This window comes from Coregonus clupeaformis, chromosome 9, assembly GCF_020615455.1.
Source record: "Coregonus clupeaformis isolate EN_2021a chromosome 9, ASM2061545v1, whole genome shotgun sequence".
Classification (NCBI taxonomy): Eukaryota; Metazoa; Chordata; class Actinopteri; order Salmoniformes; family Salmonidae; genus Coregonus; species Coregonus clupeaformis.
Window position 1 is genome coordinate 36,790,173 of NC_059200.1, and position 17,645 is coordinate 36,807,817.

Sequence of the window (17,645 nt, forward strand, 5' to 3'; positions counted from 1 at the left end):
GAGTCTGGCTCTCTACCAGAAACCTGCCCCTCCGCCTGCCCTGTCAGAAACTGGGTCGGCGGTTTGTAGGGCCATTTAAAGTCCTGAGAAGGTTGAACGAGGTATGTTATAGATTACAGCTACCTGTGGAGTATAAGTGTATTAACCCCTCGTTCCATGTGTCCCTTCTCAGGCCGGTGGTAGCGGGCCCACTCCAAGAAGATGAGATCTTGGAGACTCCTCCGCCCCCGTTGGACATCGAGGGGGCACCGGCGTACTCCGTGAGATCCATCTTGGATTCGAGACGTCGGATGGGGGGTCTCCAGTATCTAGTGGAGTGGGAGGGGTACGGTCCGGAGGAGCGGTGCTGGGTGCCGAGGAGAGACGTTTTGGACCCGTCGCTCCTGACGGAATTCCATCGGGGGGCATCCGACGCGCCCTGCTCCGCGTCCTCCTGGTCGTCCCCCGAGGCCGGAATCGGGCGCACGTCTGGAGCCGCGCGTCAAGGGGGGTACTGTCACGGTTTCGGCCGAGGCTGCCTCTCTCCCTTGTTCGGGCAGGTTTCGGCGTTCGTCGTCTCCGAATTCTAGCTGCCACCGCTCTATGTTTCATGTTCGTTTGCTTTTGTCTGTTTGTTTCCACACCTGTTTCTGTTTTGGCGTAATTAGTGTCCTATAAGTTTCTCGTTGTGTTTGTCTAGTGTTGTGTGTAATTATTTTCCGTCAGTTGTGTGTATTGCTCGGTTGAGCTTCTCTCCACTACGCTGGAGTATTTTCGCACCTGTTTGTGCGCAGTTACTATTTGTCGCACCTGTTTGTGCGCTGTTACTCGCCTTCGTGCGTATTTTTGCCTTCGGGCAAAGTTGTCCTTTTGCCTTAGTTTGGGCAGTAATACAAGCCTTTGGAATATCGTTCTGAGTCCTGCGTTTGATTCCATTATTGCACCTACAGCACGCCCTGACAGCATCCTCTCTCACATCAAAACATACCTGCAGACGAGAGACAGATGGAGAGAGAGAGAGCATGATTAAGCCTTGTGTTTTATTTATTATAACACTGTCAGTCATCAGAATCATGAGGTGAAATGCAAAACTGACCTTGGATCATTAACTCTGGGACATCTACATCTCTATCTGTATTTCAATAAATAATAATTCACTTTAATTATACTTCCTGTTGACCCGAGCAAGTGACCTCTCACCTCTGATCATGCTGTGCACTCTATGTGTCAGCCAGTAAAGATGCGTGTGTGGTTCACCGACATAGCTGGAATATATAGTTTTTCCGAGCCACGGCCTGTTCACCCCGCTATCATCCAGAAGGCGAGGTCAGTACAGGTGCATCAAAGCTGGGACCGAGAGACTGAAAAACAGCTTCTATCTCAAGGCCATCAGACTGTTAAAAAGCCATAACTAGCCGGCTACCACCCGGTTACTCAACCCTGCACCTTAGAGGCTGCTGCCCTATATACATAGACATGGAATCACTGGCCACTTTAATAATGGAACACTAGTCACTTTAATAATGTTTACATACTGCTTTACTCATCTCATATGTATATACTGTATTCTATTCTACTGTATTTTAGTCAATGTCACTCCGACATTGCTCCATTCTTTTACTTTTAGATTTGTGTGTATTGTTGTGAATTGTTAGATACTACTGCACTTTTGGAGCTAGGAACACAAGCATTTCGCTACACCCGCAATAACATCTACTAAAAAATGTGTATGTGACCAATAACATTTGATTTGATTTGATAACCTAGAGGATTTAGGGAGAAGGGAGGAGAGGGTTGATGTGAAGGAGAGAGACTGTTATTGAGAAAATCAGGTAGTTAAAGAGACAGTGTTCAACAGGACTCTGTGTGTGTGATCTCACCTGGTGTCCACACTAAGTGGCTGCAGAGTACTTTATACTGAAAACATGCACAGACACATGAGGACAAACAATATAGTGTAGTTATATAAGTATAAATAATGAAGTGTCTTACTATTCTCCATGGTTGGTCCTCTTGCCTATTCTTTGAAGGTGGAAGGAGCCACAGTTATACACCTGAGCCTGCATACTGCACAACACAATCCATCAATCAGATTGATACACAAGTGTGTAGGTGTGGGTTATAGGGTGTCTAATTGTTCTAAGTGTTTTCAATTTGGGTGACTCTTAAATGAGCCTGTTTTGTTTTTGTACAGACATCACCCTTACCTGAACAGCACCCTCACCTGAGAAGTAGAAATCAAAAGGAGAGACATTTTAAAACTGCAGTTGACATAGCTAAGTAAATGGAAGAATACTATTATTGCAATGTGGATGCCTCTTAAAAGAGCATTTGGTTGTGTATAGTGTAGTCTATGGTGATGCCAGGGAACAGCACCCTCTTCGAAGAAGTAGGAGGTAAAGATCTCCCGCACACGGATTGCCTCCCGTGCTGCGTTGTTGGCCCCATCCTTGAAACATTCTGCAGAGCAGCAGACCTCTCCTCTGGCACATGGTGGCGAGCTGCAGATCCCCTCCTGGTCCTCGTGTCCATCCTCATTAAGTTATGCAGGACACAGGTAGCGTTCACACACCTGAATTCCCCCAGGAGGTAGTCCCAGATGGCCCTGGTCACCCAACCTTGCAGTGTCCTACACGGTAACAGTAAGCAATCATTTTGAAGGAATCTCCAGTTACAAGGTATCTGTAGGAATATGGAAGATAATGTCATTATTAGACTTTTACATCCCCAGGTCATTGTGGATTACTAAAGTATAATATCCCTTATAACAAATCATGATAACATTGGATAGATAGATGAATGTGCAATAGCAGGATTGTATCAAGGATAGCATCACAAATGAATACATAAATACCGCTTGAAGCTTGATGATGAGTTGATCATTTCAATCAGCTGTGCAATGCTAAGGCAAAAACAAAAATGTGCACCCCTTTGAGTCCCCAGGACCAGGACTGAGAACCACTGCTCTTCATTGGGACCTCTTCATCTGCAGACAGGCTTTCACAGCTCTCTGTATCTGAGGACAGAAAACCTCACAAGAAACAGACTTCATTATACTCAAATCAAACAGATTGTTATGTTAATATTATCTCCGTCCTCACTTCTAGGGACTGGAACTACACAAAAGTACCTGCCTTGTCCAGAATAGCCTGCTCTCTCACTTTGACAGTTGTGGCTGCTATCCTTTTACCCTCCTCCATGGCTGTTTTTTTACAGTGATAAATACATCAAGATAGCTAGCTAATATGATGTTAGGTAGCTGGTGATATTTAATTCACTTAGCTAGCTATCTATACAGTATGTATAGCTAGTTAGCTACGCTAGCTACGTTAGCCTGCACTGTAGCTAGTTAGCTAATAATACATTGGTTTTTTTCTCCACATTTTCGAAATGTATTTACTTACTTGAATAGGTTCTCCCAGGCATGTGTATGATTGTAAACAGGGCAGCAAAGTTTGTTTATCACCAGAGCGTTTTAGAGCATATTACTATTTAATTGTGAATAAATTCATGAAATGGAGAATAGATTAAACTATTTACCCATTTAATAGCCAGACCTTCATACAAACTTGCTATGCTAAATTATTGACGTACAATCGAACGTGCTGCTATATGCTGCCATATGCTGCCAGCACGCCCACAAACGAGCCACTCTGGGCGGCCTAAGCGGCCCGCGGCAATTAACCACGTGCTAGTGTACTCTAGCCGTAAGGCTTTATCGTTGGGTTTTTTACAGAAATGTTTGCCGATTGACTAGGAATGCCTTGGAGATCGACCAGTCGATTGCGATCGACCGGTTGGTGACCACTGCTGTAGAAGGTTGAGTGAAGTTCTCTCGCGCTTCTCTCTGTGGGCTGATATTTCTGCATGGCAGCTGCGCGGCAGTCTCTGGGCTACAGCACGCACGCGCGCAGTTTAGAGGGAACATTGTTTATAAGCTGCATAAATGTAGTATTTGTGTGGAGGTCCTTCCATAATTGGATCTAAGAGCTCATCCCTTGTGTAAATTAAAAATGATTGGCATCTCCAGGCAGGCAGGTAGGTGGCAGTAATTGGGGAGCGTGGCTCAGAAACAGATAGGTGTCAACATATTGAGGTGTTGCTGAGCTCGTCAGAGATGTGCAAAGTGTTTGCCGACAGACAGAGGCCCTCCGAATCGATGCCTGGGTTTTTTAAAGCTAAGCCACTGAAAGCTACAGTTATGGCTGTCTGCGCTACAGAAGAGAAGGGGAATGATTAATTGTATTTGGACAAGCCTAAGTAAAGAGAGGTTGGAGCTGAGCTCCCCTATCGTTTGGACTGAGGGAGACTGGGAGCCCTTCCAAACTGTCTCCTCACACACACACACACACACACACACACACACACACACACACACACACAATCCTCTGTTGTTTTACTGTGCTGTTAAGATGCACCTGGGGATTACAACCATACATGAGAGGTGTCAAAGTCCTGCTAACTATTTGTGTGTGTACAGTGTGTGTGTGTGTACTGTGTGTGAACTGTGTGTGGGTGTGTTTATTCTTCTACATCTGTCTGTGTGATGTCACCCAATCATAAACAACCGATTCTCCCTGGACAAGAGTGTTCACACATTACACTGCTTAACCCAGGACAGACATTATGTTATATTTGAAGAAGAAAAACCTCAAACTTATTTCCCGAGAGAGAGAGAGAGAGAGGCCAAAGGTTTCAACAACATGGCTTTATTCGCCTGTTGTACTAATTCCAACAGCATTTAACTAATCACATCAGATAATTAGTATTTTGAGTGGAATTACTTCTTAATTCGCTTTTAGTCAGTCAGTGTTCAGACTAGCAAACTGCCTGATCTTGCGAGCTTACATGCATGTTCGCTACACAGATATCAGCGGTAATCAGTCTGGTAATTATGAGGCTATGTTCAGACGCCCAGAGCTTGTCTGTCTGTCAGGGTTGAGATCTAGTCTAATTCCACAAGGAATTGGCCATACATAGGAAACCACACACATATAAAGACACACATACACACGAGAGAGAGAGAGAGAGAGAGAGAGAGAGAGAGAGATTTCTCAATTCAATGGCACTCATGGCTCTATTTCGTTTGCCTTGTCACACAAACAAATGTGTTACATATTCAGATGAATAGAGCAGCTAAGGCCATGTTTGTAAGCTATTCCCCAAAGGTCTATAATGTACACATCAATGTAGAACACCAGTGATCTGCTGTGTAGTGTGCAGTACTGACTCAACTGGCTGGAGGGTAGAGTAGTGTTGTGTCAGAGTGGTGTGTCAGTATGATAACACTAGGAACGGTATGTATTACCCTAAGGTTAATGAGCTGTGTGAGCCGAGGCTTGTAGTGTGTGTGAGTGTGAGTGTGCATTTGTGTGTGTGTGCCTGTGTGTGTGTTTGTACTGTATGTGTACATAGGCCTATGTATTTGTGTGCTTGTGTGTGTCTTACTGTTTGATTACAGTGATTAGGTGTGGGTATCAGGTCATTCACAGGGCTGGGCCTCCCAGTCTCCTATGTTCTCACAGGCCGGAGGCCAGAGAGGCTCAGTCAGCCACAGGAAGTAGCTTGACCCGGTCACACACGCCCCACTGACTCAGAACCTCAACCTGCGGCGGTGTGACCTCTGCTTTACTCACCTGGCTGGCCAACCACAGACACACACACACACACAGGAACACACACATACAGCCTCCTCTGTCTCAGCTCAGCCTCATTGATCTACACGTTCCTCTGAGATCCCTGTCTAATTAAGGGATCGATAACAGCCACCACACTGCAGTCTTACAATATCATATCCAATTTGGCTGCTCCTTTCAACTCAGACACAATCCTTCCTGGAGGAACCCACACTGAAGTAATCACATCTCCTTAGAGCTAGCCCTCTGTCCCTGGCAGGTTTGATTGACTAAAATCATCTTGACTGACAGGCCTTGTTTCTTGACTACGTGGTCTGCATCCCAAATGGCACCCTATTCCCTATAGTGACCTACTTTTGACCACGGACTACTTTTTGATTGGGATTGTGTTACGGCCGGGAGAAGGAACGTGCATGCTACATATTCAGCTCAGCCCCCCTCAGTTTTATCTGTTTGTACACTGACTTTGCGTATAATTAATTAATCCTACAATATTGAATTTGGCTATCAGGGTAACCTTGAATAAATTGTATGACGTCTGAATGTTGCCCTCCTTCAATCAGATCATCCCTTCATAGCAGGTTGGTTCCTTCCTTCTTGTTAGGTAAACCTCCTGGAGGCTTAGATGAAGGATATTAATTCTCTCTCTCTCTCTCTCTCTCTCTCTCTCTCTCTCTCTCTCTCTCTCTCTCTCTCTCTCTCTCTCTCTCTCTCTCTCTCTCTCTCTCTCTCTCTCTCTCTCTCTCTGAGCCTTTCAGCAGCAATCCAGCCTGATCAAACAGTGTAAAGCCTCCACTAACCACAAAGAAATCCACAGCTAAAGAACCAGCTCTCATTACCTTCTATATCACCACACAAACCATCCCACTCAATTTGGATTCAGCACCCAAATGTCTATTTTCCTTGTCGATTATTTAATTTCAACCACCACAACCAGAAAGTGTAGTGTCCACGACACCTTTAACTTCACAAATAATATTCTAGTGTTGTGGGTTTTTTAAGCTAAGAATATTATGTGAGTTAGTACTGCATGTTGTCTATTCCCTCATTCCAACCACCTTAACCAGAAGTTGAAGTGTCGACTGACAAATAAACTACTTTAACTTCCCAAATAAGCTATATTCTCTAGTGTTTTTCAGTTGTTGTTGGCAAGGCTGCTAAGAAGATAAAATCTGTAATGATTTCAGCTTGCTCCTCCATTATCTCCTTTAATTGAGTGGACTGATATATTTCAGCGCTATATTCAGTTGGAGGGAAGCAGGCTGGAGGGTATTACCCGCAGAGCAAATAGATTTTGGCCCTGAGCTCCCTCCGTCTGGCTCTGCCTTCACCACCACACACAAGTTAATTCCTCACTTGTTGTCTTCTGTCTTGTTTTTTTGCACGGGCAGATGATGGTTGTCATAGAGACATACAAAAAAAATTGGAACAAGGAACATTTGGTTCAATTGACTCATCAGTGTGTCAGACCAAACTGTTTTTCGGATTGAAAAGACTGTCCATCTGTGGAGGCCTAACCTTAAGACACCAAATCCCTCCCACAACTCCTTTGCTATTTTGGATTTTACTGCTCAAAACTTTCTTGGCTTTAAGCTCTTTCTTGTTGACTAAGATGCCCAAATAATGCGATGCTTTCTCTGTGAATCAGGAGGTGTGAAGAGATTTAATGAGTCAAGCTTGCTGTTGTGTTGTGGCTTTGCATCATGGTGCTGTTTATTCTGAGCATTTTGGTTACAAAACACCCCTAGTTCAACGGCTCCCCAGCTCAAACTCTAGACCTATCCTCCACACTGCCGTTCTGCATCCATCCAAGCCTCGCATCAAGACACCGCCGTTCTTTCTCCCTCTCGCAGTAATTCAAAGTGCCGTGGTGTTTTCCTTTTTGGCCTCCTCCTCCTTACATTACAGTATTTCATCCCCCCACGCTTTATTAGAAGATTGGCGCGTCGTCTCGTCGCTACTGAGGAACGACTCAAACGCAGGAAAAGAGCCTTCCCATTACCCGGAGGATTACTCTGATTCTCCACCGTGCGTCGAGGTAGAACTACAAGGAAAAACATTCAAACATGCCAGAGTCAGGGTCCAACAAAATCCACTCCCAGAGCTTAAGCCCTGCTGAAAGGGAGTGTGAAATAACAATGAGTACAGGTTTGGGGCAGTACAATGAGGAAGGAGGGAACATAGGCATAAGCAGGGAGAAAGGATTAGAATACTATTAGTAGCAGCAGTTTGTTGTTGATAGGAAGGAAGTTGCTTCTCCTTGGAGTAGATGCTGCTTACTGTGCACCAATCCCTCGTCTGCTTTGATCTTTCTGTAGATTCTGCAGTGGGAAATGTGAAATGTCAGGCAAATAGCCATGTCAGGTGTCAATCATGGGGATTTTTGACTGCTTGAGCTCTTTGTGAAGTTTATCGATTGCGCGAGTGTCAGTGTCGGCATAACATGAGATACTGGTATTTCTTTGTCGTGATTAGATGAACGCTTTGACCGAGATAAGCCTGAACGGAACATCCTTTATTATTGCAAGCCAGTGGATTTATGGGTAAAGACTCAATATGGCTTTGAGACTGCCTGCGTGTCTGAATGCATGTTTTTACTATATATGTATGATGGCGTTTTAGAAGGTGTGTATTTACATATCCAGGGGCAACAGAGAGATGCGGGTCATGTGAGGGGCCACATTTCTGTCTGTATGCTTCCACTAAGACTGCAATATAATTGTTGCTGGATTATGATGCTCAAATGCCACCTTTCAATATATGTACCATACATATTTCATATTTTTCCCAGCTCAAGGGATTAGGTATGTTACTTTATATTTTTGTTAAAAAATTACTCACACACATTTATCTGTCTGATACCACAAAGACTGCTAGTGTAGATGACTTTCTCTGGATTTAGGATGCTTGGAATTACACCAAATGTCACCGTTCAATGTATGCATTGAATACATATTTTATATATTCCCAGGTCAAGGGAATATGGATGTTATGCTCTATTTTAGCATAATAAAATCTGAACATGGTAACTAACACTTTTATTCTTTCTTTGTCTCTCACTGTTTCTCTTGTACAGTTTCTCTATCTGTCCATCTCTCTTGAGACCTACAGCTGTAGCTGCTACCAGTAGATGTTCACTTTATAACACAAAAAGAACCATAGACCACATAGTTTTGTGCTGATCAGAAGATTTAGAAAATAACTTTACCAACAAGCTAAAGACATGGATTCTCTCTCTGTCTCTCCTACAGGTCTCCAGTGATGGCCGGAGGTCTCTTTGCCGTCCAACCGCCAGTGGTTCTGGGAGCTGGGTGGCTACGACACTGGCTTGGAGATATGGGGCGGAGAGCAGTACGAGATATCGTTCAAGGTGAGCAAAAAATGTTTCGATAATAGCGTTTCCCAATCATTTCTCTTACCAATGTTCTCAAGACTGGAACAAGTCTTATCATTCAAGCATTTCAAGAGGTTCATACAGCACTGTAGAGAAACTGAAATATGTTGTGAGACCAAGGTTGCTAGTCTTACTCATGAGGGCTAAGTTCGTCTTTCAGTCTACACCAGGGGTAGGCAACTAGATTCAGCCGCGGGCCGATTTCAGTCGGAGCGGCTGGTCGTGTGGCCTAATCAAATCAAATCAAGCTTTATTTAAACAGCACATTTCAGACAGGAAAAAATAATTAAAACAATTAAAATAACTGAAATATTTACTACACAAAGAGGATAAAAAACTAAAGAATAACAATAAAAATGTAATGACTAAAAAGCACCCTAAGGACAAGCAAAGCTAAAAAGGTGTGTTTAAAAATCTTAAATATGTCCACAGTTTTGGCCCTTCTCAGGTTCTCTGGCAGGCTATTCCAGAGGCTGGGGGGCATAATAACTAAAGACTGCCTCTCCATGCCTCTTGGTCCTAGGCTTTGGGATAGTTAAAAGGCCAGTGCCAGAGGACCTGAGGGACCTACTGGGTACATAACTTAAAAGCATGTCTGACATGTATTGGGGTGCACAATCGTGGATTGATTTAAAAACCAATAGACGAATATTAAAATGAATGTTAAAACTCACATGCAGCCAGTGCAGAGACCTTAAAACCGGTGTAATGTGTGCTCTCTGTCTGGTGTTGGTCAGTACCTGTGCTGCAGCATTCTGTATGTTTTGCAGTTGACCAATGGCTTTCTTGGGTAGACCAGACAGGAGAGCATTACAGTAGTCAAGCCTGCTTGTAATAAAAGCATGGATGAGTCTCTCTGTATCAGCCTGAGAGAGAAATGGCCGCACCTTGGCAATGTTCCTCGGGTGTTAAAAAGCTATTTTGGTCACATTCCTAATGTGTCATTCGAAATTGAGTTCAGAATCTAAAATAACACCTAGGTTTTTTACCTGGTGTTTTATCTTTATTGCCCGTGAATTAAAATGTGCGTCCAGTTTCTCTCTCTGTGCTTTGGCTCCAACAATAAGAACCTCGGTCTTGTCTTGATTTAGCTGGAGGAAGTTGTGAGCCATCCAAGTATTTCAATCACTAATACAGTCTAATAATTTATCTATGAAGCTCAAATCTTCTGGTGACACAGAAATGTAAAGTTGTGTATCGTCTGCGTAGCAGTTAAAATCAATGCTGGGCTTTCTGATAACCCTGCCAAGGGGTAACATATACTGTATAAAATGAACAGTACCGACCCAATATCGAACCTCGTGGAACGCCACATGTGATATGTATTTTCTCTGAGTTTTGTTCACCAAGGGTGACAAAAACTCTTGACCGGTTAAATAGGTCCTAAACCAATTTAGAACTGGAGCGGAGAGGCCAACCCACATCTCCAGTCTTTTCAGAAGGACATCATGGTCAACCGTGTCGAATGCAGCACTTAAATCCAAGAGTACAAGGACAGAGAGCTGTTTGGCATCTGTGTTGGCTCTAAGATCATTTACCACTTTAACTAAGGCTGTCTCTGTGCTGTGGTGGGCACGAAAACCAGATTGGAATTTTTAAAAAATACAGTTGGCACTTAAAAAATGTATTTTGCCTTTTGAAAACCAATTTCTCCAACATTTTGCTTAAGAATGGAAGGTTGGAGATTGGCCAAAAATTGCTAAGAGCTGAAGAATCTAGATTACTTTTCTTCAGAAGGGGTTTCACCATAGCAGTTTTTAGTGCAGTGGGGAAAGTGCCTGTAAACAGGGAGTGATTAACAAATGCTTGCACTTCTTCAGATATGCAATTAAAACTGTTTTGAAGAAGGTGGTGGGGATAGGATCGAGAAGGCAGGTAGAAGGCTTAAGTTGTGATATCACTTTCCAGAGCATGTCTGTGTCAACCAGGGGACAAAAATCCATAGTGCCTTTGTGTGGTAGGCTAGGGTACATATCATCAAGCTTCTCATCAGGTCTTGCTTGACTGATACCCAGCCTAATGTTTGCTATCTTATCTATGAAATATGCCGCAAACTCATCACATTTAGATGTAGAGGAAAGTTCACATACTGTAGGTTTGCGGGGGTAGGATTTATCACGCCGTCAATGGTGTCGAGCAGAGCACACTCAAATTATTCTGATTATTAGTGATCAAGTTCGAAAAATGAGCCCGTCTGGTATTTCTAATTGCGTTGTTATATATTCCAAGTTGCTCTCTCAGAATATCATAATGGACCTGCAACTTTGACTTTCTCCACTTCTGCAATTTCTCTTTAATTGATTAGTTTCCTCACTCATCCAAGGGGCTCTCCAAGGGGCTCTCCACTGCAAATTGACCACAACTAAAAGCCCCAACATAGATTTATTTGAAAATAACAATCATTTCATAACTTGATTAGATGTAGACACAATCACATACAGTGCATTCGGAAAGTATTCAGACTCCTTGACTTTTTCCACATTTTGTTACATTAGAGCCTTATTCTAAAATTGATTTTTTTTAAATAATAATGAATCAGTCTACACACAATACCCCATGATGACAAAGCGAAAACGTTTTTTTTGAAATTCTTGCAAATGTATTACAAATACAAGACTGAAATATGACATTGACATAAGTATTCAGACCCTTTGCTATGAGACTCGAAATTGAGCTCAGGTGCATCCTGTTTCCATTGATCATCCTTGAGATGTTTCTACAACTGGATTGAAGTCCACATGTGGTAAATTCAATTGATTGGACATGATTTGTCCCACAGTTGACAGTGCATGTCAGAGCAAAAACCAAGCCATGAGGTCGAAGGAATTGTCCGTAGAGCTCCGAGACGGAATTGTGTCAAGGCACAGGTCTGGGGAAGGGTACCAAAAAATGTCTGCAGCATTGAAGGTCCCCAAGAACACAGTGGCCTCCATCATTCTTAAATGGAAGACATTTGGAACCACCAAGACTCTTCCTAGAGCTGGCCGCCCAGCCAAACTGAGCAATCGGGGGAGAAGGGCCTTGGTCAGGGAGGTGAGCAAGAACCCGATGGTGACTCTGACAGAGCTCCAGAGTTCCTCTGTGGAGATGGGAGAACCTTCCAGAAGGACAACCATCTCTGCAGCACCCACCAATTGTGCCTTTATGGTAGAGTGGCCAGATGGAAGCCACTTCTCAGTAAAAGGCACATGACAGCCCGCTTGGAGTTTGCCAAAAGGCACCTAAAGGACTCAGACCATGAGAAACAAGATTCTCTGGTCTGATGAAACCAAGATTGAACTCTTTGGCCTGAATGCCAAGCTTCACATCTTGAGGAAACCTGGAATTTCTACGGTGAAGCATGGTGGTGGCAGCATCATGCAGTGGGGATCTTTTTCAGTGGCAGGGACTGGGAGACTAGTCAGGATCGAGGGAAAGATGAACGGAGCAAAGTACAGAGAGATCCTTGATGAAAACCTGCTCCAGAGTGCTCAGGACCTCAGACTGGGGCGAAGGTTCACCTTCCAACAAGACAAAGACCCTAAACACACAGCCAAGATAACGCAGGAGTGGCTTCGTGACAAGTATCCGAATGTCCTTGAGTGGCCCAGCCAGAACCCAGACTTAAACCTGATCTAAAATCTCTGGAGAGACCTGAAAATAGCTGTGCAGCGACGCTCCCCATCCAACCTGACAGAGCTTGAGAGGATCTGCAGAGAAGAATGGAAGAAACTCCCCAAATACAGGTGTGCCAAACTTGTAGCGTCATACCCAAGAAGACTCGAGGCTGTAATCGCTGCCAAAGGTGCTTCAACAAAGTACTGAGTAAAGGGTCTGCATACTAATGTAAATGTCATATTTTTGTTTTTTATTTTCAATACATTTGCAAAAAAATTCTAAAAACCTGTTTTTGCTTTGTCATTATGTGTAGATTGACGAGAAAAACAACAATTTAATCCATTTTAGAATAAGGCTGTAACGTAACAAAATGTGGAAAAAGTAAAGGGGTCTGAATACTTTCCAAATACATTTTATCTATTTTGTTTATTCATGGGAATACTTGGTGAACAGATTTCCTAAATGAAACTAATTTCTAGCTCAATTTCTATTTTTTTTTAAACCAAAAACGAAAACCCCTCCTCCAAAATATATAATAATACTTTTTTTTTTTTTATCACTCGCAGGCTGGTTTTGGCGCAGGCCGCCTGTTGTCTGTTGCCGACCCCTGGTCTATACTATCCACTTCTATCTATGCTGAGGTGCTTCCATTTAGCCCTTATCGGCACTGTGTGTAACACCACATATAAATGCCACTAATCTCTGATTCAATATGACAGGATATGATACAATATAAATAATATTTACTAATAGGTTATATGATACAATCATGGTCACATAGCAATGTGGCTCTTCCACGTTTTTCATCCAGTGACTGTCCCACCTTACCTTTAATGAATTTGATTGGACTAATTTAAAATACATATAAAGTTGCGTCATTCATCTGAGCACAACAATCCCTTAAAAGAGACAGATGATTTAAAACACAATGAAGTCTACCAACCTTGCAATGATATTAGAGTCTAGACAGTCATGGACCCATAACAATGTGGTTCTTTCGGTTCATTCTTTCCATCCTGTCCCACCGTACCCTGCCTCAGTCTCCAGACAGGTCAATCAGCTCCCAGACAACTTTATTAAACTGGAACGACTTTCACCCAGGAGAATTGCTCTCGCTCTGTTCTCCAGTGTTTTATTTCCCCACCTGCTCCAGTACAATACATTCCTCAGAACCCAGCATCCCAAAATAATGTTTGTGTGTTTGTGTGTGTAGTGTGTGTGTGTGTGTGTGTGTGTGTGTGTGTGTGTGTGTGTGTGTGTGTGTGTGTGTGTGTGTGTGTGTGTCCGTGTGTCCGCAACCGTGTGCGCACATGTGTGTGTGTGTGTGTGTGTGTTAGAGTGTTACAAGGAGTAGTTCAGGCTTTAGCCTCCTTCCCGAACTCATTAATTGGCTTGTTTGCGGCTCAGAGGTGATTCCATTTTGATATCCGGAGGAGAACACAGTATATGGATGTGAGGGAGCATTGTGTTTATTGTTCCTGATATACCTGCCATCATACCGGGTCTCAATATACTCTCTCTCTCGCTTTTTCTCTCTCTCTCTCTCTCTCTCTCTCTCTCTCTCTCTCTCTCTCTCTCTCTCTCTCTCTCTCTCTCTCTCATCTCTATCGCTCTCGTTCTGTCAGTGAGTGCACTTTGTAATTGGAATGCAGCCCTTTCTTCCTTGACTGGAAACCATGGCAACGATAAAAATAGTTCCCAAGCAAGATTGCAATAAGTCTTCTTACAGAGGTGGGAGTGGGGTTCAGACATTTGTGTTAATCTCTGTGTTATTTGAGTCATTGGTGTTATTTTGCATTGAGAATTCAGAAGTGTACAATAAGCACACAAATCAAGCAGAAGTGTAATTATTACACGGTTGCGCCCCCATCTGTCTAAATGTTCAAAGCTCTGGTTCAGAGTGGTCTGGTCCAGTTACTTAGGGGAGAGGGGGGTAAGGAGAGCCATTTTATACATTCAGCATCATTCTGTCTGTGAAATATAGTATTATTTCTAACAAAGACATCTACATATATTTCAGGATGTTGTATATCCCTGGAAATAATCAGAATTAATGTAAACATTACAGTTTTGAAAATATAGCAATGCCGCCTACAAATTTCTGTACATTTTTAAAACCATCTTTATTTCCCAAACACAGTTCAACATAATCACAATTGCTTTTTGGTCTTTTAATAATTTAAAGCATATTTTAACACAGGCTTAACACCTAACAAACACTTTGTATTTTTTAAACACTTTTAACATCAGCCAGGCCCTGTTGTTGCCTCATATCCCACCAATAATTCCTTGTATTACGCTTGGGAAGAAAATACTTCAATTTGCTCAACTTGCCATTGGCTCAACCATTGGCTCAACTTACCCCAAGGCAAATATTTTGACTATATTAGCCCACACAGCTACAAGGATGCACTTTCAGGCTAGGTTTAGGACCTCATATTGAAGCTTATAGAGACCCCAACTAATGTATAGAACACTTCAAATGATCTACTTTGGTTTAGATACACGCATCATGAAACCTCTAACACAATAAATTCATTTGACTTTTTGGACCTAACCTGCTTACCACTTTTTCCATGTGGTTTCTTCCTTCACAGACTCCATGAAATGATGACCTCTCCCTAAATATTTGGTCAAATGATTAATTTTGTGTATGGCTTCTTAGAAACAAGGGTGGCTCAACTTACCCCTTTGGCTCCACTTACCCCACTTTCCCCTACTGCCACTGAATATGGATGTCTGACAGTTAGCCTTATATGGTAGATGTTAGACTGACAATCTATTGACACTGGTTGTGTCTCACATTGAAGAGTTATCATCAAAGCATCTCAAGGTATTTTACCTCTTCCTATGAGTTGTACGCTAAAACTAGTTACTCATGAACACATGGGAATAATTCATAAAACCCTCATATTTCTGCTGATATGAGAGGTTAATGAACATCTACACTTGTCCTCTGATGAGACCATTTTCTGAAGACTGGAGGAATCTCTCCACATGTCAATGAAGCATGTAAAGCCAGCTTGACCATTAACCTGAGGCTCCACAGGAAAGCACCCTGCCTCGTTTGATATGGCAGAGCAGGGAGAGAGGTGGAGCGCTCACACACACAGCGGGAGAGAGGAGGAGAAGCGGAGGAGAGGTGAAATGTCCCAGGATCCTTTCCAAACAGTCAGCATGACCACTCTAATTCTAAGAGGGAGAGAGGGAGGGAAAGAGGGGAGAGGAATGAGAAAGAATGGAGGGACATTAAGAGATAAAGAGAAGTATAGGGAGGAAGAGAGATCAAGGGAGACAGTAAGGGACAGAGTAAGGGAGACAGTAAGGGAGAGAGCAAGGGAGGCAGTAAGGGAGGCAGTAAGGGAGAGAGCAAGAGAGGCTATAAGGGAGGCAGTAAGAGAGAGAGCAAGGGAGGCAGTAAGGGAGAGAGCAAGGGAGGCAGTAAGGGAGACAGCAAGGGAGGCAGTAAGGGAGACACCAAGGGAGAGCGCAAAGGAGGCAGTAAGGGAGAGAGCAAGGGAGAAGGTAAGGGAGGAAGTAAGGGAGAGAGCAAGGGAGGCAGTAAGGGAGATAGCAAGGGAGAGAGCAAGGGAGGCAGTAAGGGAGACAGCAAGGGAGAGAGCAAGGGAGGCAGTAAGGGAGAGAGCAAGGGAGGCAGTAAGGAGAGAGCAAGGGAGAGAGCAAGGGAGACGGTAAGGAGAGAGCAAGGGAGACGGTAAGGGAGGCAGTAAGGGAGAGAGCAAGGGAGACGGTAAGGAGGCAGTAAGGGAGAGAGCAAGGGGAGACGGTAAGGGGAGGCAGCAAAGGAGTCAGTAAGGGAGAGGTCAGAAGACTGAAGGGGTTCAGAGTACCACTACTGACACATGCCCTCTTCCTTCCTCCTTCTCTCTCCCCTGTTCTTTCTATCTGTTCCTTTGATGCAGGAAAAGAGGGGTATCTAGTGGAGTGCTCTGGAAATAGGATTCCTTTCAGTCCCTCCGCTCAAAGAGGCTTATAATGTGGCCCTGCCAAGCAGACAAAGTGGGAATCCACTTCAAGTGTGGACAGAGTGACAATAGGTTGTCTGTATTAGGGTCTTGCAACAAGCAGAACACGAACCCAGCTACACAGCCATTTCAACAACAATACCCTCACTCTGAAAATAACTCAGTCCACAAGAACTCAGGGCTTTGAAATCGAAAATACCTGTGATTCCTTTCTGGGAAAAGAGGAAAAACAAAGAGTGGGTTCTCTTTTTCTTTGCGGCCTTGCTGACTTTCTTTACTTCAATGCTCACAACTAGGGTTGCAAAATGTCGGGAACTTTCAATACATTCTCTGGTTTTCCAGAATACCTGGTTGGATGATTCAGGATTTCCTGTTTATTCCCTCCTGATTCTGGGATTTCGGGAAAACCAGAGAATTTATTGAAAGTTCCAAAATTTTGCAACCCTACTTTGCAACCCAAGTCTCCCGAGTGGCGCAGTGGTCTAAGGCACTGCATCGCAGTGCTAGCTGTGCCACTAGAGATCCTGGTTCGAATCCAGGCTCTGTTGTAGCCGGCTGCGACCGGAGACCCATGGGGCGGTGCACAATTGGCCCAGTGTTGTCTAGGGTAGGGGAGGGAATGGCCGGCAGGGGGATGTAGAGCATGGCGTTTGCAACGCCAGGGTTGTGGGTTTGATTCTCATGGGGGGTATAAAAATAAAAGTAATGTATGCAACTGTAAGTCGCTCTGGATAAGATGTAAATGTACTTACAACACACAGTTGGTTGAGTTAGAAAGGTTTTGCGGCCTTGCTTAGAACACATAGTTAGCAGGTTGATAGAAAGGTTTTGAAGTAATGTACTGAGGTATTTTTTGTGTTCCATCTCCCTTCAGGTATGGATGTGTGGGGGCAGTATGTACGACGTACCATGCTCCCGAGTAGGACATATCTACAGGAAATACGTCCCCTACAAAGTGCCGTCCGGAACAAGCCTAGCTAGAGTAAGTCAGAGTGACCAGTCAATACACTGCTTCCATCAACTGGTTATGGCTAACATGCATACATTTTGACT

At 43.6% G+C, this 17,645-nt stretch overlaps 1 protein-coding gene across 1 annotated transcript in view; it reads left to right on the forward strand.

Moving 5' to 3' along the window:
- LOC121555170 (polypeptide N-acetylgalactosaminyltransferase-like 6) overlaps window positions 1–17,645 on the forward strand; it is a 54,293-nt gene that overhangs the window by 26,314 nt on the left and 10,334 nt on the right. Inside the window, 3 exon segments of the mRNA XM_045222690.1 lie at window positions 8,867–8,900; window positions 8,902–8,985; window positions 17,467–17,574. Of these exon segments, the coding sequence (XP_045078625.1) occupies window positions 8,867–8,900; window positions 8,902–8,985; window positions 17,467–17,574 (226 nt within the window).